This window comes from Mustela nivalis, assembly GCF_964662115.1.
Source record: "Mustela nivalis genome assembly, chromosome: 4".
Taxonomy (NCBI): domain Eukaryota; kingdom Metazoa; phylum Chordata; class Mammalia; order Carnivora; family Mustelidae; genus Mustela; species Mustela nivalis.
The window spans coordinates 34,940,083-34,967,784 of record NC_139023.1 but is presented as its reverse complement, the minus strand read 5'-3'; the positions used below and the strand labels follow the sequence as shown (position 1 = coordinate 34,967,784).

The window sequence follows — 27,702 nt, the reverse complement described above, 5'->3', positions numbered from 1 at the left end:
GCTCAGGTCATGACCCCAGGGTCCTGGGATAGAGTCCCACATCAGGCTCCCTGCTGTGAGCCTGCTTTTCCCTCTGCCTGCTGCTCCCCTTGCTTATTCTCTTTCTCTGACAAATAAATAAAGTATTTAAAGCTAAATAAATATTAACACTTTCTACTATAGTATTTTCTGAGTAAACACTTAAGTATCTTGTTACCATATTTTATGTGATATTCATTACTATTTCCTTTTCTGGCAGTAAAAATGACTATTTTTTTATTCATATAGTTACATATTGGATTAGAAAGAACCACAATAAACACAAGCTCATGGACCCCACCAACAAAACTGTCTATATCGGGGCACCTGGGTGGCTCAGAGGGTTAAGCCTTTGCCTTTGGCTCAGATCAGGATCTCAGGATCTCAGGATCTTGGGATCGAGCCCCGCATCGGGCTCTCTGCTCAGCAGGGAGCTTGCTTCCCCCCTCCCACCACCACCCTGCCTGCCTGTCTACTTGTGATCTCTGTCGGGCAAATAAATAATTTTTTTTTAAACTGTTTACATCTTTTTCCTTTCTTGTTTACTTTCCTCCAGTCCTCAAAGAAGAGGCTGTCACGGCCAATCCTTCTACTTGTGCTTTCAGTTCTATCCCTTTGCTATCTCTCCCGACTTCATCCCATCAATTAGCTTCTTCTTACACTTTGACCTTTCCTTCTCCGTGTAATTGGTGATCTTAGTTTTGAACATGCTCAATCCTTTATCAATTACAGAAAAAAAACCACGTAAATAAATTAAAATCACTGCCTTTACCCTGTAACCCTCGCTGGTACCACACCTTTTTCTACAGTCTCTCACTTCCTTGGTCTCCGATCATCTGTAATCGTTCTTACAACAATTACACTGACCCCCATAATACCAAATTTAATGAATATGTCTCAGTCCTGATGTCTTCTGTATCTGGCATAATGGACAGCTCACTCATTCATTGATTCAGCTAATATTTACTGAGTACTTACGTGATGGTCACGGAGTTACTCATAAGCAAGACATACAGAACTGACCTTTGAACAACACAGATTTGAACTGCACAGGTCTGCTTATACGAGAATTTTTTCCAGTAAATACAGTCCAGTACTGTAAGTACATTTTCTCTTATGATTTTCTTAATAACACTTTCTTTTCTCTAGCTTACTTTATTGTAAGAATATAGCATATAACATAAGGTGAGCTCCTCTAACCCCTACATTGTTCAAGGATCAACTGTACATCCTTCTGGGGTTTGTACTGTTAAAAGTCTTTCTGGTTCTTGGTTGACCTTCAATGAACTACTCTCCATTGCTTCTCTATGGCATTTCCTCCTCCACTTATCACCAAACATTAGAGATTTTCTGGGTTTTGTCCTTGACTCATGCTCTGCAGACCCTTCTTGGGAGAGCTCAATTATTCTGATTTTAACTACTGCCTATATAATCCTAACTTTACATCTCCAGCCCTGAATCATTTGCTTACACTTTTGGTATATATATCCAACTGCCTCCTGAACATCTCTATTTGGATGTCCCAGAGCCTTTATAACTAAATAGGACCAAACAGAATTTGAGATTTCATCTCCTACTACCCTCCACAACATCCTGTGTTCTTGATTTCAATTTATGGCACAATCATGTACCCACCACCCAAATGGGAAACCTGGATATCATTCTAAATTCCCTACTCTCCTTTATCCTTCTTATAAAATCAACAACCATGTCCTATCATTTTTCCTTCTAAATATTTTTCCAGGGGCGCCTCGGTGGCTCAACTGGTTAAGTGTCTGCTTTCAGCTCATGTCATGTTCCCGGGGTCCTGGGATCCAGCCCCATATTGGGCTCCTTGCTAAGTGGGGAGCCTGCTTCTCTCTCTGCCTGCCACTCCCTCTGCTTGTGCACTCTCTCTGTCAAAGAAATAAATAAAAAATTTTAAATTTTTTACTGTATTTTTTTTAAAGATTTTTATTTGTTTATCTGACAGAAAGAGACACAGCGAGAGAGGGAACACAAGGGGGGGGGGTGTGGGAGAGGGAGAGGCCGACTTCCTGCTGAGCAGGGAGCCTGATGCCAGGACCCTGGGATCATGACCAGAGCCGAAGGCTGAGGTGCCACCCAGGTGCCCCAATAAAATCTTTTAAAAAGTAAAATAAACACAACCTTATAGAAATCATCTTTATTTTCTGATTTATAAATTCCTCAAGCAGGATTCTCTTAACAACTGATGTCTAAGAAAGACACGGGAAAATTACAACGCTAAAGTCATTTACATGCTGGGAGGAAAATCATTCTACTTGCTAAGGTGATTCTTTCTATAATTTTAAAGTGCCATGTTTTTAACCTCTTAAAGCTAGTGGGTTTGGAAAAAGATTTCATTTCTTTTGTAGGCTACACTAAATACTGCAAAACTAAAATAGCTGTTTATGGTATATCTAACTTCCTGGAATAGACATGTGAAAAATGAGATAGGAGAGCCTGGCTGGCTCAGTTGGAAGAACATGCCACTGTTAATTCGGGGGTTGTGAGTTCAAGCCCCACGTGGGGTACAGAGATTACTTATTAAAAAAAGAGAGAGAGAGAGAGAGAAAGAGAGATAAGACTTTAAAAGCTAAATAGTGATAACCATTAAATAAAACCAATACAATTATGAGATTTCATTCAGGGTTTTGAGAACTCAGACACTGATTCTAATGAGCAGAGTGCTAGCTAGACTTTCAAATCTTTTATATTCTTTACAAAGAGATTTAAAGAAGAAAAAATTTATGAAATAAAAGTATGAAAAATTATACTTCTATTTCTTTGTTTAAAAAGATAGATTATTGAGAATAAACAAGTATGATATGGAAAAGAAATTATTTTAGATCTTACCTCTCTCAATCTAACTATATATCCCAACTGGATTCAATGTCAATGCAGAACATACTATTTTAAATTTAAAAACACTGAAGTCTTAGGAAGAAGAGTTTCAGAGTTCAATTAATTAAGTAGTAATATCAACAATAAGAATCTGGCCAGGGAACACGTCCAGCCAACTGATTTTTTTGTTTTCTCCAAGAAAAATGTCTAATTCCAATGCATTATAGGTTGTACTTTTTAAAGATTTATTTTATTTTATTTTATTTTATTTCATTTTAAGATTTATTTATTTTAGGAAGAGAGAGAGGGAGCAAGTGTGAGAGCTCATGTGAGTCGGGGGAAGGGGTGGAGGGAGAGACTCTTCAAGCAGACTTCCCCCACTCTGGGCTCAGTGTCACAACTGACCTCAGGCTCACGACCTGAGCCAAAACCAAGAGTCTGACACTCAACCCACTGAGCCATCTAGGTGCCCTTACTTTGCATTTTTTCCAATTCAGGATATCTTTGTTTTTAAGTTAATTTTTATTGAAATAAAACAAAAATACAAAAAATAGCACATATATTAATATAGAAAAGTGTGTAATTCAATTTTCAAAAGTGAACACACTTGTATAACCACTATCTATAATGAGAAATTAATGATCATTAACCATAAATCAGAACCTGCAGTTTGCCCTCTTCGAGTCACTACCACAGCTCAAATTAACACCAGGCTGAATTCTATCACCAGAGATCAATGTGCTTACAACCGAACTTTATACAAACAGAATTATATAATATGTACTACTTTATTTCTGACAGCACATTATTTTGGGGAGAATTTCACCATATTCTTGCAGGTAGAAATGTTCCATTGATTTTTCAGTGTGGTATAGTATTTTACTTCAGGATTATGCTATAATTTATATATCCATTCCAATGCCGATTAACATTTAGGTTGTTTCCCATTTACATCTACTATGAATAGTACTGTTACAGCTGTCTTCTGCTGTATGGATTTCTGTTGGATATACACCTACAAGTGGAACTGCTGGATCAGACTGCACAGATTTTCAGCTTTAGTAAAAACTGCCAAGCAGTTTTGAAAGTGGCTACACCAGACTACATTCTGGCAACACTGTAAAATTCCAATTGCTCTAAGTCCTCATCAACACTTAGTATTGCCAGTAGTAATAATTTTATCTATTCCGATGAATGCCCTTGCTTCTGAAGACTAGAGTACACTGCTGGCAGAATTAATTACTGAATGATTGTATATAAATACGGCTTACAGCATTTTAGATGACTTGTAGGCCTTGTATAAAACTCTTTTATTAAGTTTATCTTTCCAAAATGTTTTAAAATTCTCCAAAACCAAATCTAGTGGTAATGTTTTAACAGGAAAAGAAATGCTATAGCACTAGAGTAATTTAAAGAACTATTATGGGCTTGGGGTTGGGGTAGTGTGCCTGGGCAGCTCACTCAGTGAAGTAATGGACTCTAGGTTTGGGCTAGGTCACAGGATCAGGCCTGTGTTGGACTCCACACTCAGTGCAGAGTTGGCCTGTCCCTCTCCCTCCCTCACTGCCCCTTCCGCTACTCTGTCTCTCTTCTATTCTCTCTCTCTCAAATAAATAAATATATAGATAGATAAAAATCTTTAAAGCACTTTTATGGGTGGTTCAACTGGTAGAAAAAGAAAGGGTAAAGCACAAACAGAAGCCATCACATACACAGAATTTTTTTTTTTTTTTATTCCAAATTTGATTCAGCTAGGAGTATCTATCTCCATGATGTTGGGTAGCTACTAGTCTGTGGGTGCTTTTTCATGGATTTCTATATTTCATATGCCTATAAAATGGTTGAGACTTCCCTTCCAAAGGACTAACACATTTAAAGGCTGTGATTAAGCCACAAACTCTTGATTTTGACTCAGGTCATGATCTGAGGGTGGTGAGATGGAGCCCAGAGTAAGGCTCCCTGCTCAGTGGGAAGTCAGCTGGAGTTTCTCTCCCTCTTCCTCTGTCCCTCCTCTTCCTCACATTCTCTCTCTAAAATAAATAAATAAATCATGGAAAGAAAGGAAAGGAAGGAAGGAAGGAAGACAGAAGACGGACAGACTATGGTTGGTAACAGTCTTACAAATAACAAAACTTTCCTAAAGGAAAAAAAAAAAGAATATATTAATGTTGGAAAAAAAATGCCAACATCAAATTCTCAAATGCTTCTCTGCAGGGTTTCAAAGGCATAATATCATGAACTCATTTTACAGTGAAAAATTTTTTAAATGGGATCCACATAGCTTAATAAAATAGTTGGAAGCATATTTTCCTAGCTATACAATATCTAAATTCACAGTAATCTTGAAATTCTAATTAAATAAATTTGTGATACTAAGTATTAGATATAAAAGACATCATTTATCCATTCACAATTTACCTGAATTAAGTACATTTACCTCCAAAATAATGGACTTACATGAATTAATATTACAAACATCCAGTTTTATTTTCTTTGTGCAGAACACCTTTTTAAAATTTTACTATTACAATATGGTAACCATATTAACAAAATTAGAAAATAGAGAAGAGAAAAAAATGACCCATATTCTCACTGCACTAAAATAACCATTGTTAATATCCTAATACATTTTTTCCCAGTCATTTTCCCTGGGCATACTTGACATAATTACAGTCATAATGTCTGTAACACTGTGCATCTAGATTTGTCATTTAATTCCTTTTCACTTGCAGTCATAGATTTTTACCTTATAGAAATTTATTTAACAAAACCAGTAAGAAAACAAAGAACATAAAAACAAAGAGTTGTTTAAAACGGGTTACCTCATAAATAGGGAGGGTAGAAGAGTTCCATGCATTGATTCTTGATTCATTGACGTCAACAACTGTTACCCTGATTTCAGGGCACATATGAGCAATGACACTACACGTAGGTCCTCCAACATAGCCCGCACCAATGCAACAGATCTTCTTAATTTCAAACATGATTAAACTAGAAGGGAAGCAGTAAGACTGTTCCACTATTGAAAACAGAAAATTTAAAGAAATCACATTGAACATTTATCAAACTCTATAAAAACCGTCAAGGTGACAGATAATCTGGAAAGATTTCCTGCACTCATTAAGAATAATTAAAAGAGTGATAATATACAATATTCCAGTTGGAATGTCCATTCTCGGCTGCACTAGCATAAAACATGGGGGAGAAAAAGTAACTGATACTGCTGAAAAAATGCCACGAAGATTATGATGATCTAATATTTAAAAGTTCAAGAGCAAAACAAAACCTTACTTAGGTCTCTAAGGCCACCAGGGTAACTTCGACTGCTGAGGAAAAATTCAAGTTTGAACACACCAGTGCAATTCTTGTTGAAATAAATGCTGGTGTACAAAGGTCAGCCTTACGGCAGGTTTAGATTAACGTGACAGATACTGAGAAACATGACAGATAAAAAGATTAGTTTGAAAGTTCAGAAGTGGCCTCTGTGATTATATTCCATATACAACTTGGCTTCAGCAGTTTATTTTTAGGTACTTGACAGTGATCTTAAACTCCATTTCACTTTTAATTAGAATCTATAAGTTGGTTAAAGGAAAGTAATTTCTATAGTTAGCAAAGCAGTTACAGAGATTTTGATGGATTTTCAAAAGCCATTTAGGTGAACTGATTCACACTAATCCAAATGACAAGGTACTGATTTATATATAAGAATGTCAGTTTAACCAGTCAGAATGGCTAAAATTAACAAGTCAGGAAATGACAGATGTTGGCGAGGATGCAGAGAAAGGAGAACCCTCCTACACTGTTGGTGGGAATGCAAGCTGGTGCAGCCACTCTGGAAAACTGTATGCAGGTTCCTCAAAAGACTGAAAATAGAGCTACCCTATAACCCAGCAATTGCACTACTGGGTATTTACCCCAAAGATACAAATGTAGTGATCCAAAGGGGCACATGCACCTGAATGTTTATAGTCCACAATAGCCAAACTATGGAAAGAGCCTAGATGTCCATCAGCAGATGATGGATAAAGAAGATGTGAGATATATATCATATATATGATGCAGCCATCAAAAGAAAAGAAAAGAAATCTTGCCATTTGCAATGATGCAGATGGAACTAGAGAGTATTATGCTAAGCAAAATATGTCAAACAGAGAAAGACAATTATCATATGATCTCGCTGATAGGAGGAATTTGAGAAACAAGGTAGAGGATCATCGGGGAAGAGAGAAAAAAAAATGAAATAGAATGAAACCAGAGAGGGAGACAAACCATAAGAGACTTTAAATCTCAGGAAACATTCTGAGGGTTGCTGGAGCGGGGGGGTAGGAGCAATGGGCTGGTGGGGTAATGGACATTGGGTGAGTGCTGTGAATTGTGTAAGACTGATAAACCACAGACCTGTATCCCTGAAACAAATAATACATTATCTACTTATATATTTTTAAAGATTTTATGCATTTATTTGACAGAGAGAGAGACAGCAAGAGAGGGAACATAAGCAGGGGAAGTGAGAGAAGGAGAAGCAGGCTTCCCACTGAGCAGGGAGCCCGAAATGGGGCTCAATCCCAGGACCCTGGAATGATGACCTGAGCCAAAGGCAGATGCTTAATGATGCTACCCACGTGCCCCAATACACTATATGTTAACAAAAAAAAGAAAGAAAGAAAGAAAGAAAGAAAGAAAGAAAGAAAGAAAGTCAGTCAGTCAATTCATTATAGTAAGAATGAGAACTGCCGAACTGATCAGATTCTTAGAATTTTAGTCCTTACCAACACTGACCTGGGACATCACCTCATCTAACCCATTCATGGATTCCAGAGAGAAAGAGAATGGTAATCAGAGAGTTTTAAGAACTGGTTAGTATACTCCCACATGGGTCAGAGAAGGTAGATGTTCCCTTTGCTTGTGCTCGCTTGCTCTCTCTCTCTCAAATAAATAAATTAAATACTTAAAAATAATAATAATGGGGCACCTGGGTGGCTCAGTGAGTTAAGCCTCTGCCTAAATTTTAACTGCCTCGAGTCCTGCATCCGGCTCTCTGCTCGGCGGAGAGCCTGCTTCCCTGAGAGCCTGCTTCCCCGCTCTCTCTCTCTGCCTGCCTCTCTGCTACTTGTGATCTCTCTCTGAAATAAATAAACAAAATCTTTAAAAATAATAATAATAAAACAAAATAAAATGTATTTTTTGTTTTGAATAGATAGTAAATTCATATGGTCCAAAATTAAATCTGTATAACAAAGTATACAGTAAGAAGCCTCAAGTGTACCACATCCTTATCTCTTGGCTACCCACTACTTTGCTTCCACAAGCAACCCTTTCATTAGGTTACTTGTGTATCCTTCCAGTGTTTTGTATGCAGTATAAATAAATACATGAATATATCTTAATAATCCCTCCTTTCTAAATTCAAGAGGTAGAACACTATAAAATACTATCAACACTTGTTTTTTTTTCCTTAATGTATTCTTAAGACCTATTTACCCCTCTCTCTCCCTGTCTTTTTTATTTTTTATTTTTATTTTTTCCGTTTCTGGTAAAACTCTCTCCTTTTTAGAAACAGGTACACTGCATTCCATTGTGTGGATGTGCATACCAGGAAATATTAAAACCATGCTAAATCTGGTAATCCATTTTAATTATTTAAGTAGGCCCCATGCCCAGTGTGGTGGGGCTTGAACTCATGACCCCAAGAGACCAAGAGACACATGCTCTGCCAGCTGAGCCAGCCAGGGGCCCCTGGTGGATTCCCTCTTTAGTAATCTAAATAAATGGATTAGAGTTCCCTATTATCACCTGTGAAGCCCCACACACATGATATTCCTATTACGGTTTTAGGGTTCCAAAATTCACCCCAGCGAAAATATTAAGCCTAACAAAATTTATTTTGGCAATCATTCATCTTTGATTTCTCCGCCCTTCTACTCTTCAGTTCTGATGTACTACTCTCCAGGCTTCAAGTGCCCTATACACAAGGAGAAAGAGAAACCTCTAGGAGGAAATGACTGCACTGGGACTGCCAAGTGACTAAAGCTCAGGGGAACGTTCTGAAACGCTCCCACCTGTGGAACAGTCAAGCCTGGAGCAGGCTTCCCATAGACCTGTCTCTAGCATTCTCTGCCACTGTCCCCACCTCTCCAGTACAAAGGGCTTGGCATTGGGTTTCAGAAAAATTGCTTCAACCGTTTCAGGCCTAGTCCCTTGTTCTCTTTCATGAAAAATTAATATTCCCAATTTAAGGGTCTACCAATGGACATAGCAGAGAATCTGCTATGTCCTGACACTCAAGAATCTAACAACTGACTTAGAGGAAAATTCAACTGAGAAACAACTATTAACCCCCCTACTATGTTACACCTACTAATGTTCTATGTACTGTGGATACAATAGTGAACATGACAGGTACAGTTCCTACTCTTAGGTTATAGTCTAGTGGGAGAACCCAAAACAAAATAATGGCAGCTCTGATACATTTCATAGAAAAGAAATAAACACATAGGTAGAGAGGGAGAGACTGTCTATGGGGTAAGAATTCCTACAGATAGGGTACTTAAGGACTCTCTGAGAAGGTGACTCTTAAGCAGACTTAAAAGATGAAAAAGAGGGGCACCTGGATGGCTCAGTCGGTTAAACATCTGATTCTTGACTTTGGATTTTGGCTCAGTTTATGAACTCAGGGTCATGATCTCAAGGTTGTGAGATGGAGCCCGTTGTCAGGATCACTCAGTGCAGTCTGCTTGTGATTCTCTCTCTCCCCCATCTCTCAAATAAATAAATAAATAAATAAAATCTTGTTTTGTTTTGTTTTTAAAGATTTTATTTATTTATTTGACAGAGAGAGAGAGATCACAAGTAGGCAGAGAGAGAGAGGAGGAAGCAGGCTCCCCTCTGAGCAGAGACCCTGATTCGGGGCTGGATCCCAGGACCCTGAAATCATGACCTGAGCTGAATGAAGGCAGAGGTTTAACATACTGAGCCACCCAATAAATAAATAAAATCTTTTAAAATAAAGATGAAAAGGAATTAGTCACACCCAAGTAATATATAAGGCAGTATAATCAATCAAATGATGAGTATTAAAGTCCAGAGGGAAAAAAAAAAAGAAGGGAAATGCAGAATATAAGCCTGGCCTAAAGAATAAGTAGGATGTATGGGGCGCCTGGGTGGCTCACTGGGTTAAGCCTTTGCCTTCGGCTTGGGTCATGATCTCAGGGTCCTGGGATCCAGCCCCGAATCAGGGTCTCTGCTCAGTGGGGAGCCTGCTTCCCCCCTCCCCACACCCCGCCTACTTGTGATCTCTCTGTCAACTAAATGAATAAAATCTTAAAAAAAAAAAAGAAATAAGTAGGATATAGAAAGGAAAGGTAGGTGGGGGAGAGCATTCCATATTGGGTGTGGGGAGGAATAAGTAAAGGACTCAAACAGAAACAAGCTCAACGAAGTAAGGAGATTGGCTTGGTTGGGTTAGGATATGGGTCACATTTAGAAGCGATAAAGGTAATAACTGTCTTGTAGAGCGAATCTAAAGGGTCTCAGATGCCCCTTTCAGGGGACAATGTGCATGACGGACCAGGAGGCCTATTATTTAATAACTTCACGTAACATGGGTGCCTGGGTGGCTCAGTAGGTTAAGCATCTGCCTTCTGCTCCAGTCATGTTCTAGGAGTCCTGGGATCAAGTCCCACATCGGCTCAATGGGGAGTTTGCTTCTCCTCTGCCTGCCCTGCCCCCCTGCTAGTGCTCGCTCACTCTCACAAAAATAAATAGAATCTTAAAAAAATAAAATAACTTATGGGACGCCTGGGTGGCTCAGTTGGTTAAGCAGCTGCCTTCGGCTCAGGTCATGATCCCAGCGTCCTGGGATCGAGTCCCACATCGGGCTCCTTGCTCAGCAGGGAGCCTGCTTCTCCCTCTGCCTCTGCCTGCCATTCTGTCTGCCTGTGCTCACTCTCTCCCCCTCTCTCTCTCTGATAAATAAATAAAAAATCTTAAAAAAATAAAAAATAAAAAAAATAAAATAACTTAGGTAACATAATTGAAAGTAACCACAACAATCAATAGCATTTGTGTAGCTAAAATCTAATAAACTCCATTAAAGGAGGGAAAAAAAAATCCCAGGAGGATCAGCCTATAGCCTGGAAAAAAGTAGTTGAGAACAAAAATGATGTGTTTATTTTAGCACTGTCTAGAGAAGAGTGACACCGAATCTGGGAGTCAGAAGTATTCTAGTTGGGGCAACTGGGTAGCTCAGGTGGTTAAGCATCTGCCTTCAGCTAGGTCATGATCTCTAGGTCCTGGGATCTAGCCCTTTGTCCAGCTCTCAGCTCAGCAGGGAGCCTGCTTCTCCCTCTTCCTCTGCCTCTCCCCCTTCTTGTGCTCTCTCTGCCTCTATCTCAAATGAATAAATAAAATCTTAAAAAATAAAAAAAAAAAGAAGTATTCTGGTTTCAGAAATGTGGGGTAAGAATATGCTTTCCCAATTCTTAGACGGCATGTTCGCCGAAGATTCTTCACTCTGATTCCACTCTCCCTTAGGAATTTAGATTCCCAGGAATCATAATACTGGAAATGGATGACCCAGATTTGAGATATAAGTACTCCAGGGACTGCAATAAAATTTCCCTAATTGTAACATCGAAGTTTCATTCTAGTGTAACCATTTGGTCTCTTATGAGTTTGATCATTTTAAGTTAACATCTAATGTCTCATGAACTCTGGGCCCACAGAGGGGGGAAAAAAAATCTACCTTCCAGATCTGCAAGGATGAAGGTGAAGTTCTGAATATAATGAACACAGAGAACTACACCATGGTAACACCCTAGTCAACCTCTGATTACAACCAGTATATCTGGAACACCTAGAAAGTAGAATTTCAAAGTATTTTTGGACCAGAGGATCTTTCGGGGTTACCATTTAATCCCCGAGCCAAGAGATTATAACATTCTTATATAAACACAGATTGAATGCCTATGTGATGCCAAAAAAACCCTAAATCTCGTGGGTTCAAGGAGTTCATAGTGTAATAAGGTGTTCCCAGGCTAACAGCTCTCATCTGCTGCTGTTACTTCAATACTTAGAACAGTAGTTTCTCAATAAATACTAATTGAATGACTGACCCTCCATAAGGGCCTGTTTGAGATGAAGACTGTTATTTGAATAGCTTTAGCTCAGATGGCTGATCATTGCATTTTTTTTTTTTTTTTGCTGAAACTGCCCAGAATACTATCAGCCTCTTTTTGTTATGTAGAACTCTGGCATGTCTTTCCAGAGATACTTCTTAACCACCTTGATTGCCAGGCTGTACGCAGCATGCCTTACATACAGCAGCTAGGGTAAATGACTGATGGACCTATACTAGAGAAGAACTCCATGTGTTTTGGGGGTGTCCCTGTGGTGCTACTTCACACGAAGCATGGCTTGTAGGTGACAATGGGAAAATTACTGAGCAACTGTGCAAGTCCCAATAAATGGTCACTTGGAAGTTCCAATAAAATCTTCAACCCTATGGAGTTTGATACAGTGTTAGTTACATATTTTGCCTGACACAGATGTCTTCTGATTCCGTATTCCATTTCTACCTTTACATACCTACTGATCCTCTATTGTGCTGTCAGGGAAATGGGAATGTTTGCTTACCAAGGGTGTCAGTTTGCAATGAGTTTTTACCTCTGTATTTTGGAGAAATGTCAACAACCCAGGCTGTTCCAAAACTATCCTTCATCTAAAATTTTAAAAATTCAGATCAATATTTCAAATTAGAAGATGTGGGTAACAAATATCAAAGGTCCTATCACAATCTAAGCTGAATATAATCCCTCCATCCCCACCCCTCTTCAGTATACTCTGCATCATTACCCAGTAGCTAAGGGAATGGATGTTGTAGTTGGATACATCAACTTCACACATCACCTCGGTCATTTCCAGAAATTAAAAACTAACAGATGCAACAGATGCCTGACCGCGGGAAAAATATTTACTCAGTGAGAAAGGCAGTGTTAATGTTGCATCTAAAGGGCATCATATAAAGCTGTGGAAATAAGAGGGATGCTGAAGTATGCTTATTAGATACAGACTTAATATCTGAGAAAGGAGTACAGCAATGGGAGAAGAAATGTGATCCTTTCAGAGTTGTCTACCACTTACCTTACCTAGATGCTGGGTACTAATAAGCACATCTCAGAGCAGACAGTAAGCTCTTTCATTTCCAGAACCCCCCTGAAGAAACAGACCAGACTACTGTTCTCCATTTCTTAGGGGATTTGAAGAAACTCAAAGACTCACTGTGTCTTTGAGGGCAGTCAATGGACAGCTATTCCTCTGTATATCCGTGAAAAGCTCCCTACCAGTGAATCCCTCTTTTTAATATAGGAGAATTTTCAAGCCTACTCAGTTATCTTCCTATATATAAGAAGCATGAGTTTTCCTGTTTCTTTTCTTTTTTAAAGATTATTTATTTATTCATTCGAGAGAGCATATGCCCCCACGAGAGCAGGGGCAGAGGTAGAGGGAGAAACAGATTCCCCCCTGAGCAGGGAGCCCCGATGCGGGGCTCGATCCCCAGACCCTGAGATCATGACCTGAGCCAAGGCAGGGGCTTAACCAGGCGCCTCAAGAAGTAAATTTTTCAAGGTCTCACACAGGCTTTCCCTGACATGAAATAAAGCAATTACATGGTGTGGCAGCCAACAATGGATTCCAGGACAGCCCGTACAGATGTCAAGATAGAATGTCTTCGGATTTCGCCCTCAGGGGGCTTCTTGGCTTCATTTTTTTTTTTTTTTTAAGATTTATTTATTTGACAGAGAGAAATCACAAGTAGACAGAGAGGCAGCCAGAGAGAGAGAGAGAGGGAAGCAAGCTCCCTGCTGAGCAGAGAGCCCAACGCGGGACTCGATCCCAGGACCCCGAGATCATGACCTGAGCCGAAGGCAGCGGCTTAATCCACTGAGCCACCCAGGCGCCCCTCTTGGCTTCATTTTTAAGGGCGGCAGGTGACAGGAGGAAAGCAGCAGCTCCCCAGGTGAGCCGAGTAAACACAAACAAAAGACCAGGACTCTGAGACCAAAATGGGGTCCCTAGCCAGAGGACCACTTCCTTCGGTGGACGTTCAGCTTCCTGGGAAATCTCATTTGTTTCAAGTCGGAAAGTGAGAAAAAGCAGCAAGAGAAGCAGTTGGAAGACTGGCGAGTGTAGAATAAAAAGCCCAAGGTATCCCATTCTCAGAACAGCGGACCAAAAGGCGATTCCCGCCCAGAGTCCAAAGGGGAGGACCAGGGTCGTGAGGCTGGGAGCCCTGACCAAGCGCAGAGCGCGACCGGGGGCAGCGCGCACTCCCCCGCCCCGCTCCCTGCACATCCCGCCGGGACCCGGGACCTTCCCGATCAGGCTGCAGGGCCAGCCTGCCAAAGGCGCTTACCCACTCGCAGGCACCAAGCGCAGCGGCCGCTCCTACCCCGACTGCTCGGACAGCTCCTCGCAACGGGCCGTGCTGCAGCAGCTCTTGCACTCTCGCCCTGCTCCGCCAGACCTCCTCTCACCGCGCACACCCCTCTCTCAGGCAGCCAAGCACTGCACCCAGAGTTCCGGGCCCGAGCCCGTATTTAAAGGATTCTGCCCCAGAAGGCGGAGGCTTCATTCCCCCGCAGCCAGGCCCTCCAGGACTCTGGCCTCCAAGGCATCCCTGCTCCTCCTCCCGCCACGCTAGGCCCCGGCCCGCCCCTATTTCCTGCGGGCCCCTGGGGCGGGGAGTCAGGGCGGGGCTAATCATAGCTAGCTGGGAGGCCCCGCCCCCATCCGAGTCTGGGCGAATCCGCTCGGGCCAGCTCAGCGGTCCCGCCCCTACCGCGAGCGGCAGTGGGCGGGGCTGCGTGCGCGGCGAGGCGGCTGAGGCCTTCGGGGTGGGGTTTCGGGGTCCGCAAGGCCGGCTACTAGTTTCCCCTGCCGCCTGCAGCCTGTGTCGTGTCTGGCGTCGTTTTCCTCCCTGGGTCCCGGTCCCCGCTGACGGTCGGCGCCGCGGAGGTGGTGCCGCGTGCGCGCCGGGTCGGCTGTAATCTAGGACCGCGGGGTACTTGGCCCGCTGCGGCCGGAGGGGACCGGAAGATCTCGACCCCCTTTCCGGTCTCCCCGGCAGCCCCGAGGGCCGACCTGGTCTTTCCGGTCCCCTAGACCCAGCTGGTCATACTGCCCCGCGGCTTACTCCCCTCACCACTCCCTCCGGGCCGGCGGCCCAAGGTTTACTCAGATCCCCTTCCTCGTCACTTCTGGGAAGGAGGCGCCTCGCGTCTCGTAGGATGCTGAGTCCGGTCATGACTGGACCAGTTCGGGCCTCCGCCCTGATCCCTGGGAGGAGAAGCTCGACCCCCACGCCCTCCAGACATATTTTCCAGAGCTGCTCCCGCCGAATTCGGGAACTGGGTGGTGTGTGCTGAGAGTTTGCGACATACAAGTTCGTGTATGAGGAAGAGTAAAATTACTGTACGGACGCTGCCCGTTTTTAATGAGGAAGGCCGCTCTGTCCCCTTTCTCCTCTCCCAAGTGCTCTTAAGTCTCAGATCTGAGAAGAGAAAAGCAGCCCGGACTTTTCTGTGTGTTCCTCATGGAGAAGTACATCAGGTTACATAATCTGGAGTTGAAGTCAAAGACCATTTTTAAATACGTCATGAGGAACGTGATTAGGAGTTTATAAAGACGCATTAAAATACCTCATAGATGATGGGGTGTGGTTCGTTTGGGGTTTTTTTGGAAGTTTTATTTAAGTAATCCCTACACTCAACATGGGGCTGCAACGCACCACCAGATCGAGTCCCATGCTCCTCCGAATGAGACGGCCACGCACCCCGTGATGATGGTTTTCTTTTCAAAAAATACTTTATTTGAGAAAGAGAGAAAGCAAGAGTGGGAAGGAGGGGGAGAAGCAGACTCCCCGCCGAGCAGGTGGCCCCAGGCCAGCTGGTCCCACGACCCGGGATCATGACCCGGTGGGAAGGCAGACGCCCAACCTACTGAGCCACCCAAGCGCCCCGAGATGATGGTTTTCTTCACAGGATCATGACAACTTCTAGAAAGCTGTTGAATATTGATAAAACAGTTTGCTGTTGAGTTGTAAAAACTATGATATATGTAGGTGTTGTACATTCTAAGCAGGTAAATTCATTAGTCCAACAAATATTTAGTGCCTGTTGTGTGTTAGACTTTATCCTAGAGACCGAAGACATAAAATGGATTTAAGGCCCAATTCCTTCTTCCAAAGCTCACAGTTTAGGAGAAATACGTGAATAAGTAATCGCAATACATGTGACAAATACTGTGCTATATAGTAGGGTTGTCTTTTTGAACTTGGCATATACATAGATTTAAATTACCTATTATGATTAGCTTTGTAATAAAAACCACTTTTCTGTTATTCTTCTCCTTGTTTTGAATTAAACGTTTTTCATTCATTTCACACTCTTAGTATTTTGAAAACCAAATCTTTTAAACAGTACAATCGCAGAAATTAAAACAAAATATCAAGACTAGCTAGAATGGAGCTTTGGATCTAAGACAGCAGTTCTCAAAATGTACTGACAATCCCTGAGACCATTTCAAGGGACCCAGGAAGTCAAAACATTTTCATAATACCTATTATTTATTTTTTTACTCTCATCTTCTCAGAAGTATACAGTGGAATTTTCCAGAGGCTGTATGACATGTGATATCATAACAGATCAATGCAGATATTATAGGTTTATAAAAATGCAAAACAATACATTCTAATTTTTAATTTGGAAATACAGTAATTTTTCATTAAAAAAATGATCTCGGGGATGCTTGGGTGGCTCAGTAGGTTGGGTGTTAATGTTAATGTCATAGAGTTATTATTGTCAACGTTAAGGAATTTATGTATGACTTGTCAATTTTCGTTTCTAATAATGTAAATGCCAATATCTATAATCAACATGAAAAAGCTTTTTGGGGGGCGCCTGGGTGGCTCAGTGGGTTAAGTCTCTGCCTTTGGCTCAGGTCATGATCTCAGGGTCCTGGAATGGAGCCCCACATAGGGCTTTCTGCTCAGCAGGGAGTCTGCTTCCCTCTCTCTCTCTCTCTTTCTCTCTCTCTGCTTGCCTCTTTGCCTACTTGTGATCTCTCTCTGTCAAATAAATAAATCTTTAAAAAAAAAGATTAAAAAAAAAAAAAGCTTTTTGGAGCCTTCAAATTTTAAATGTGTTAAGGAGTTCTGAGAACAAAAAGCTTGAGAACTGCTTGATATAGACCGATTATTTTCAAATTATGTTTCTTGGAGCTCTAAGTTTCTCTGGTTGTGTCACTCTGTGAGAAAGAGAATGAGTGGATGAGTGGAAGGTTAAAACAGACAGGGCTCTGAGACTCCAAATCAGAGCAGTTCTACTTTTATCTGTTTAATCTGCTTTATATATAAATTTTTTATTAATTATTGTTATGAACATATAATGTATTATTTGCCCCAGGGATACAGGTCTGTGAATCATCAGGCTTACACATTTCACAGCACTCATCACAGCACATACCGTCCCCAATGTCCATAACCCAATCACCCTCTCCATACTATATATCAATTTTTTTATGTATGGTTTCAATTTATAAATGGGCTCCTCTTCAAACTTAAAAAACATTGTTTCATTGGATAAGTATTTCTCTCCAAGTATTTCCAACATGCTAGTTCCTAGGAATATAATTGAGTAAAGAATGATACATTCCCTTCCTTCGTAAATTTAATTCTATGGGGAAACATCAATCAATCACACAGATAAATGTAAATGTAAAATTACAACTTTATTAAATGTAAAATTACAACTTTATTAAGGTGGGACATATGTAGTCTTACGAGAGTATACAATAGGAGTATTAAACATAGTATTAGGGATGCTTCCTCAAGTTGTGATAATTGAACATTTAAAGGAAATATGGGAATTAACTGGGGGGAATGAAGAGGGTAGTTACAGGAATAAATAGAGTGAATGTGAAGAGAGCAATTCAGAACTAATTACAGTAATTAAGAATTAGAAATAGCATATCCAGGGTAGTAGCCATGGAGATTCAGAGCAATGAACAGATTCAAGAGATGATCGGGAAACAAAAGCAGTAAGATTTTGGTAATGTTCTCTAACACTCCCCCCACCCCCAACACCCACCAAGGGTGACACTATCCTGATTTCTGACAGTTTATTTTAGTTTTGCCCTGCACAGATATATTTAAGGAAATCAATTTCCAGCTCAACTTCCACAGGTGCCCTTTCCCCAAATTGATATGCCTAATAACAGTCCATTTTATAAAAGAAAGGCTTAACTTTCACCCAAGTAAAACCTTACTACCATCCATTACAGAGGGGTAAACTTCTCCTGAGTACCAAAGAAGTAAACTAGATTATTGTTTGGGGGAAGTCCCCTACGGTGATCAGTAAAGACACCTCAAATCCATCTTTCTTTATTTTATACTCATTTTTACTAAGGCTGAAGTCCAGAGTTAGAATCAGGACATGTTGGTCTATGTTGGGATATTCTGAATTCCAAACATAAGATGCCATATAAATTAGTGGCCTTGATTCTTTAAAAAGCAACTTGAGTATTGGAGTGTCTGGGTGAGTCAGTCAGTTAAGTGTCCGACTCTTGGTTTGGGCTCAGGTCTTGATATCAGGGTCGAGACAGAGCTTTTGCATCGTGCTGAGCATGGAGTTTGCTTGAGATTCTTTCCCCCTCCCTCTTCCTCTGCTCCTCCCCGGCTCCTCCTCACACCCCCAACATCCCCAACTTTCGAGCATGTGTTCTCTCTCTCACTCTCACAAATGAATAAAATCTTTAAAAAAGCAACTTGAGGGGCGCCTGGGTGGCTCAGTGGGTTAAGCCTCTGCCTTCAGCTCAGGTCATGATCTCAGGGTCCTGGGATCGAACCCCGCATCTGGCTTTCTGCTCAACAGTGAGCCTGCTTCCCCCTCTCTCTGCCTGCCTCTCTGCCTACTTGTGACCTCTCTCTCTCTCTCTCTCTGTCAAATAAATAAATGAAATCTTAAAAAAAAAAAAAAAAAGCAACTTGAGTATTTTGCAGAACTACTAAAATTTTCTAAAGATATTGAATAAAACTGAAATGGAGAAAATTTTAAAAATTTTACAAGAGGGGCGCCTGGGTGGCTCAGTGGGTTAAGCCGCTGCCTTCGGCTCAGGTCATGATCTCAGGGTCCTGGGATCGAGTCCCGCATCGGGCTCTCTGCTCAGCAGGGAGCCTGCTTCCTTCTCTCTCTCTCTCTGCCTGCCTCTCAGTGTACTTGTGATTTCTCTCTGTCAAATAAATAAATAAAATCTTTAAAAAAAATTTTTTTACAAGAAAAAATTTACAAAATTTAAAAATTTACAAGATTTACTCAGTAATTTAATTTAATTATATCAAATCTTGAGATGTTTTTCACTTATAGTCTTCATTTTATACAATGTTTAATACTTTTTACTAACAAAATTAAACTTATACCTAGGACCATATTAAATGTCAACTTAAAAGGTGTGAGGCATTGACTGAAGTCAGAGCCACTCTCCAAAATTTCCACGCTGTTTAATCACATGGATTCTGGCATTCTGAACAGCAGATGGGATTGTGGTTGTTTTCATGCTTTGGAGATATCCAGTTTTGTGTACAAGTCTTGCAAATTCTCTTGTAGTTTTTGCATTGTGATCTGGTTGTCATTAGGTGTCTTTTCCCCCAAATTGCATTAAAACAAACAGAGGTAATTTTGAATGTGGAGTAGAGATTCCACTTGGTTTGTTCACTGATGGTCAAGTGAGTTTAGGTGAAAAGGTACAAACCAAGGCTTGGTTAGATCCCATTCTGCCTCCTTGTATATTTTGGCCAAATAGAGTGAAAAGAATAAATGACACCAATGGTATGGTTAGTCGGACAAGAGACTGAAGTAGAAGAAATATATATGAACCTTTATTAGGGGAAAGCTTCAAGATTGCTTTGCATTGCATTTTTTTTTTTTTACATTGTACATCTAAAAGGGGGAAAATGTGCAAGACTACATTGCTATTCAAAATTATTTTAGGAATATACAAGTAGCAAAGTTGGAAATTACAGGCCTAGCACATACCAATGGGAGTGGGTGGTTGCAGTTGTGTGGAAAACAAGATGGCTGGAGGAGAGGTTAGGGGACTGAGTAATGGAAGAATTGTCTACCTGGATATTGATATCCCCAAGGGTCACACTAGGAAAAGTGCTGAAAAGGCAGGCACAAAGTTCAGTGCTAAACTGAGGAGTTGTCCAGGGGTCTATGACTTTGGAAGGTAAGAGTATCATATGGAATGCTTTGCCAGTAGGAACTTACAAAGAGAAAGTTTTGAGGAGGAGAGAGGGATAGCCTGGCAGCCAAAATGAGAAACTGGGAAGAAGTTCACTCTTCCTCAACATTCTTTGGCTTTATGGGTCTGGAAAAGACAACAGCTCCCATTTGAGAGGGCAGTGGAAGAGTCAGTGTGCATAAAGAGATGACAAGTTTGGAGAAGGGGATGTTCAGAGAAAAAGAGTGAAGGTATGGGGCTTTTGCTGCTTATAGCCTTTGAGTTTAGGTGGTTTGAGGCATAAGGAAGGGTATAAAATTGAATCAGCTAAGGGGGTTGGCTTAGTGATGACCTGGGGGTCTTGGACTTCTAGTGAACACTGTGTAGGATGTGACTGGATTAATCATGATAGGCTCTGAGACCAATTATCATAGTGAGGCCATGAGCGTAGGGATAGTACAGGAAGGCAGAGTTGAGAGAGCTTTTGCAAAAACATGTGGATCTCAATAGGTCTTCCTTTCAGACATGAGGATGTATTGAGGTCAACAAAGAGGTGCCCCCAGTTGGAAAAGAGAGGGGGCTCTGGGTATTAACAATTCTGTAGATAGTCTTTTCTCCCATATCAATAAACAATATGAACATCTCCCTGTCACCCAAGACTCACCTCCCACTCAAGTAACTGCCCCATCGCTCTGCCCCCATTCATTGTAAAACTCCTCCAAAGAAATGCTTGCACTTCTCTCCTTCTGTACCCCCAGTTCTTTCTTTAGCTACTCCAGATGGGCTTTCATCCCCCTCGCTCCACCAAAACATCTTTTAGCAAGTTCACCAATGAATCCTTTCTGCTAAAATGTTCAATTCGCCATCACCATGATTTGACTTATCAGACATGGTTTCCTTCTTTCACTGGATGTTCCTTCCCGGTGCGTTGGTTCCTCTTTCTCAATCAGAGCTCTAAACATTGCAGTACCCTGAGTCCCCGTCCTGGGGTTTCTTCTTTTCTCTGTCTTACTATCTCTTTAAGTAACTTTATCCAGTCCCCAAAATTCGAGTATTACCTGTATTCTGTTGGCTTTTAATTTTTCTCTTAGCGATGGAACCTTACTTAGCTCTATACGTCTCTTACTTAACCTATCCAGAGCTCCATTTGGATATGTGGTATGCACCTTAAAATCATCAAAGCCAACACATGAGTATTGTTTTTCCTCTGTGGCAGCAACTGCCAGCTGACTCCAATAGCCACACTTCACTTATTTGGTAATAAAATTCACAAATTTTAACTGGGCGGATATTTTCCAGGATGAACACCAATGACATCTAGCCTCCTTTTTTTTTTTTTTTTAAAGATTTTATTTATTTGATACAGAGAGAGAGAGATCACAAGTAGACAGAGAGGCAGGCAGAGAGAGAGGGGGAAGCAGGCTCCCCGCCAAGCAGACAGCCCAATGCAGGGCTCGATCCCAGGACCCCGAGATCATGACCTGAGCCGAAGGCAGAGGCTTTAATCCACTGAGCCACCCAGGCACCCTGACATCTAGCCTCCTTTGGGTATGGTCATTTTACCAAGTTGTGGCTAACGGAATGTGAATGGAAGGGAGATGAACAACTTCTAGGACAAACCCTTAAATGAATAGGTAAGCCCTCCATATTTCCTTCACCACCTCCCCTCAGGCTGGAGCACTGACCCAGTGAGTATTGTGACCTTTGACAATGCAGAGGACAACACCGGGTGGACAACAGCCGTTTGAGAAACACTGCTCTATTGGTCAGTGGGGCAAGTCAGTTTGAGTTCTGAATACCTAAAGCAAGCTTTCAGCCCTACACTGCTTATATTTTTGAGCTGTTGCCTGAAAGAGAACTTAAGTCGATCTGGGTTAAGCCACTGGTGTCTGTCTCCTTATTCCAGCAAGTTAACCTGTATCCTAACTGATTGCTCCCAATCTGCTCCTTCTCATTGGCCATTTTCCTTACCATCAACTTTTCCCATCTCAAGTTCAATCATCAACCATCCAGTGGCTAAGACCCCAAAACTAGACTTAAGTCTTGTTTTCTCTCTTCCCTTCCATTCACTGTCAGGCCATCCATGTGGCCAGTTGGCTTTACCTCCAACATATATCACAAATCTGATATCTTCTTCTAATTCATGTTGCCACAACCCTTTGCCAAAGAGGTTAGCATCTCTTCTCTGGACCCCAGTGGCTTCCTAGCTTTCTACCTTCTTTCCTGATGCACACAGTTCATCTTCCATATAGCAGCCAGAGTGAGATTTTTAAAACCATAAATCAAATCATATATCTCTCATCCTTTGTCCCAAGGGCTTTTATACTCTTAATAAAACTCGAATTCCTTATTTTGGAGTTCAAGATCCTTAAGATGTAGACATACCTCATTTCTTTTGAGAGAGAGAGAGCCCTTGCATAAGTGCATGAGTTGGGGGTTGGTGCAGAGAGGGAGGGAGAGGGAAAGGCAGACTGCATGCTGAGACAGACTGAGCCCAAGGCTCGGCTCCGTCTCATGACCCTGAGATCATGACCTGAGCCAAACTCAAGAGTTGGTAGCGACTGAGCCACCCAAGCACTCCTTCTAGACCATACTTCTGATCTCAATTTGTACAGGTCATTTGGTCTTATTCTGGTCCCTTGAAAATGCCGATTATGCTTCAGTCTCATGTCCTTTGTAGTTTTTTCTCTTGGAAAACTGCCCAGATCTTTGCACAGCTGCATCATCAAATCTCACCCCAAATATCATCTCTCTCTTTTTAAGAATTTATTTATTTATTTGAGAGAGGGAGAGTATGAGCAGGGTGGGGAGGAAGAGAAGGAGAGAGAGAGGCAGATTCCCTGCTGAGCAGGGAGCCTGAAGCGGGGCTCAATCCCAGGACCCTGGGATCATGACCGGAGCCAAAGGCAGACACTTAACCTACTGAGCCACCCAGGCGCCCCTTCAAATATCTCTTCAGAAAGCTCTTCCACCATTATTTTTTAACTTCACTTTAGCAGTTAGTTCCTGAAATATTAGCTTATTTGTTAGCTTTTGTATTTATCTTTCCCTGGTAAATACTATATAAACTTCTGGAGGACAGGGACTAAAAACAAATGGCCTTATCACCGAAAGAATTCATATTTTCTGAGACCCTTAAGTCTATTATGTGAGGAATTAATATTTATTCTATTAACAATTGTGATCCAAGTCCTTGCAAAGTAATAATCCCACCTTTATTCCTTATTATAACAATGGTGTTTTTGTTTCCTTGGCATGCTTTATTATTTCTTTTCCTTCCTCCTCGCCTTCCTTTTTCTTTCTTTGTTTCTTTTTTCTTTCTTTCCCATTCCTTCTTTCATCTTCTCCTTCTTCTTCTTCTTCTTCTTTTTTTTTTAACATAGAGCCTCCTCATGAACTGAACAGACTTCTTTTATGGCCATCCATGAAGAAGGATGACATCTCCCTTCCTCATCCCCATAAGAAAAAATTGAGAAAATAAAAAAGCATTATTTTTAAGCATTAGGAAAACCTGTGAAATATCACTATTAAAAATAACTCTACTGCAGGAGAATATAAGATTTCACTTAATTCCCTGCCCATATATAGAAGTCAGCTAGTATAAAGGAAATTATTTTATGCTTTTGTTTAGTTTTCCATCTCTGGAACTAAAAACAAGCTTTAGCATTCTTTTTCAAAAGATTTGTTGATTTTAGAGAGAGACTGTGGGGAGGTGGGCAGAGAGAGAGAGAATCTTGAGCAGACTCCCCACTGATCTCAGAGCTTGAGGTGGGGCTAGACAGGGCTTGTTGGGGGGCTGGACCTAAGCTTGATCTTACCACCCAGAGATCATGACCTGAACAGAAATCAAGAGTCAGACATTTGACCAACTGAGGCGCCCAGGTGCCCCAAGGCATAGCATTCTTAATGCCAAGAGTTCTTATCCTTAGTTGCTACTGGAATTACCTACAGATGCTTAGGTCAAACCCCATACCACAATCTCTGAGGTGTGGAGTCAAAGCACCAGGTTTTTAAAGCTCTCAAAGTGCTGCCAATGTTGAGAACTATTAGTCTAATTAGTTTGCTCTTTAGCTTTTACTGCAATGAATTTATTCACCTATTAGTCAAAATGAATTTGCTTTCCAGTTTACCTTTCAAAGATTTTAAAATATTGATTGGACACTGACATTCTATTTAATGTTTTAATCTTTTTTTATTTTATTTTATTTATTTATTTGACAGAGAGACAGTGAGAGAGGGAAGACAAACAGGGGGAGTGGGAGGGGGAGAAGCAGGCTTCTCACTAAGGGAGCCTGATGCGGGACTTGATCCCAGGACCCTAGGATCATGACCTGAGCCAAAAGCAGACGCTTAACTGACTGAAACACCCAGGGGTCCCTAATGTTTTAATCTTTAATGTTTTTCTTGTGCCAGACTCTGGCCTAAATGTGCCACTGTCCATTCTTAGAGTGAATTCTTTCCAACAGAAATTCAATAGAAGTGCCCCCCTAAATACCTAATATCTGTACAACTTGAGGTTTTGAAAAGGGAGAGGGTATATGTGTATGTGTTGGGATGGTGAGGGCCTTTATATACAGTATTTATTTAGGACTTAACATTTTTACAAACATTTCATTTGATATTTACTTCAGCATTCTGTAAAGTGGTACCATATTTGATAAGTAAATGAGGAAACTAATGGTTCGAAGTAAGTAGACAGTCCAACAGTTACATAATTTTTCCTTAGTATAGACTGCTCAAAATACCATCATTCATTTAGTTGTCAAAAACTAATATTCACACAGTCTCACAAGAAGGGAACGAACATATTGAATGTAGAAGTAGAAATCTAACCTGGGGCACCTGGATGGCTCAGTTGGTTAAGCGTCTGGCTCTTGGTAATGATATTGGAGTCATGAGATCAAGTCCGCCATGAGGCTCCCTGCTCACTCCACATTTCTGCTGGAAATTTTCTCCCTCTCCCTCTGCCCCTCCCTACTCTCTCTCAAATAAATAAATATTTTTTTTTTAAGATTTTATTTATTTATTTGACAGAGACCACAAGTAGGCAGAGAGGCAGGCAGAGAGAGGAAGGAGAGCAGGTTCCCTGCCGAGCAGAGAGACCGATGTGGGGCTTGCTCCCAGGACCCCGGGATCATGAGGCTTTAACCCACTGAGCCATCCAGGTGCCCCTCAAATAAATAAATCTTAAAAGAAAATAATAATAACCCAGACTTCTCGTAAGCCAACTATTGAAGAGATTTGCAAAAATGTAAAACATGCCAGTCTTCTAAGTTTTCATTTTGGAAAATGGTTTTTTTCACAAAAACCTTCATGTTAACATGTATTGGGTATATTGTTATTTTAAAATACGTAATGCTTTTAAATGTTCTGTTTTAATTTTGGATACAGTATATATTGATACATAAAACAATGCATATAAACAAAAATTCTTTGGGGTCTCCAAACCAGAAAGTTTGAGAATCACTATAAGCTATATGCTATAAACTATATGCTATCTTTTAGATGTAAGAAAAGCTAAAGATCTGAATGAATTATTTACCTTAAGCCCACCTCACACAAAGCTACTTGAAGACTTTTCCTCCAGGGCTCAACACTATTAGCAATGCTAAATATTTTTACTGCACATGAGACAATTATTACAATTACATGACTACAGGTCATGGATCCCAGGGTCCTGGGATCAAGCCCTGCATCAGCTCTCCGCTCAGCAGGGAATCTGCTTCCCCCTCTGTGCTCTGCCCCCTTCAAATAAACAAATAAAATGTTAAAAAACAACAACAAAAACAGCAAAATAGTAGACTTTTTCCATAATGCTGAATCTGCTATGTAGTACTTGTCCTCTTTGAGAAACTGTGCTCAGTTCTTCAAAATGAATAAAGGCAATGCGATTCAAATCCATTCATCATCATAACATAGCCTGAGTGTCTGAGGTTATGAGCAGTATGGGAACCAAATATTTAAGAAGTAGTAAGGCCTCTAGTATTGCAGGGGTTATATTTTTTTCTCATCCCTAAACTTCCTGGAAATAAGCAGAGTGTTATAAAAGGGAATATGGTTTTTAAAAAGATTTATTTATTATTTTAGAGGGGGCAAGGCAGAGGGAGAGGGAGAGAGGATCCCAAGCAGACTCCCCACCAGCACAGAGCCCAAAGCACAGCTCAGTCCCACATCCCTGAGATCATGACTTGAATGGAAATCAAGAGCTGGATACTCAACCGACTAAGCCCCCCAGGCACCCCAGGAATATTCTTTCTTGACATGAAAGTTGCTTTATTCTTAAAACTACACATAGGCGCACCTGGATGGCTCAGTGGGTTAAGCCTCTGCCTTTGATTCAGGTCAAGATCTCAGGGTCCCTGGATTGAACCCCACATCAGGCTCTCTGCTCGGCAGGGAGCCTGCTTCCCCTTCTCTCTCTGCCTGCCTCTTCGCCTACTTGTGATCTCTCTCTCTGTCAAATAAATAAAAAACATATCTTTAAAAAAAAAAAGCTACTCATATTATTCTTCATCCCTATCTACTCCCTGCTTCCCAAACATCTTCTACCCCCCTTTCACAAAACGTCTTAATCTGGCATCTGATGGTTTAAAATGTTTTTTGTAACATAATTCTGAATAACACCCATTTTATTGGGGGGGGTTGTTTTTTTTGTTTGTTTGTTTGTTTTTACAGATTTTTGAAATTTATTTGACAGAGAGAGAGATCACAAACAGGCAGAGAGGCAGGCAGAGAGAGAAGGGGAAGCAGGCTCCCTTCTGAGCAGAGAGCCCGATGCGGGGCTTGATCCCAGGACCCTGAGATCATGACCTGAGCTGAAGGCAGAGGCTTAACCCACTGAGCCACCCAGGCACCCCTGAATAACACCCATTTTAAAGCAGAAATAAATACAATGTTGAAATGTTTATTGAACTGACATAGTCTATTTGTATGAGAAAAGATATGCAAAGTTAAGTTGCCCAGGGGAAAAGATCACTTTGATAACTCCAATTTTTAAAAATGTGAGAGCATCATAATCTCGGCTGGTGTTTATGGAACTTCTTGGTGGCGAGAAAAATTGACTCTTAACAGATTTGGAACTGAGACAACTATCAGATGAAATGGCAGGAAGCAAAAAAACTTATGAGAATTCTACTTTCTGAGAGGAAAATTAATACTGCAGAACCATTTAATGAAAACTTAGTTTTACAGGGGTTCAGGTATATATTGACATTCATGACAAATTTTAGATTGAAATCATTAATTATCTCCCGAAAATTATATGTCTCACACATTTCGCTATTTTAAAGAACACTTAAGTATCACACAGACACTGACCCATGCCAGGGCAATTTTACCATTTTTACGTGTATGTGGGGATTAATGATCTTTGGTATCTGTGTGCATTCCAGGTCACAAGACAAAAAGCAGATCTTTACTTGTGTGTGTGTTTGTACAGTTACACATCTTGCTCCCTTGAAGTAACATAGGCCTGCTCAAAAACATAATTAACATTATTAATTATTATTCCTTCAAAGCATAGGTATATTAACACTGTATTCTAGGAGGAAATTAAAAAAT

General features: G+C 41.0%; 2 protein-coding genes across 4 annotated transcripts in view; one reads left to right on the top strand and one right to left on the bottom strand.

Annotated features, from left to right (window-relative positions):
• UGDH (UDP-glucose 6-dehydrogenase) overlaps positions 1 to 15,495 on the bottom strand; it is a 34,539-nt gene extending 19,044 nt beyond the window's left edge. The window contains exons 1-2 of one of the 3 annotated variants that reach the window (XM_082728888.1): positions 14,279 to 15,495; positions 5,685 to 5,853 (exon numbers count right to left, since the gene is read on the bottom strand). In XM_082728888.1, the coding sequence (XP_082585014.1) occupies positions 5,685 to 5,846 (162 nt within the window). In that variant the 5' untranslated portion in view covers positions 5,847 to 5,853; positions 14,279 to 15,495. Of the gene's footprint in view, positions 1 to 5,684; positions 5,874 to 14,278 lie in introns of all 3 variants that reach the window. The other 2 variants (XM_082728889.1, XM_082728890.1) reach the window with 2 other exon arrangements.
• The window catches only part of LIAS (lipoic acid synthetase), a 475,402-nt gene that overhangs the window by 45,598 nt on the left and 402,102 nt on the right, over positions 1 to 27,702 (top strand). The window lies entirely within an intron of this gene.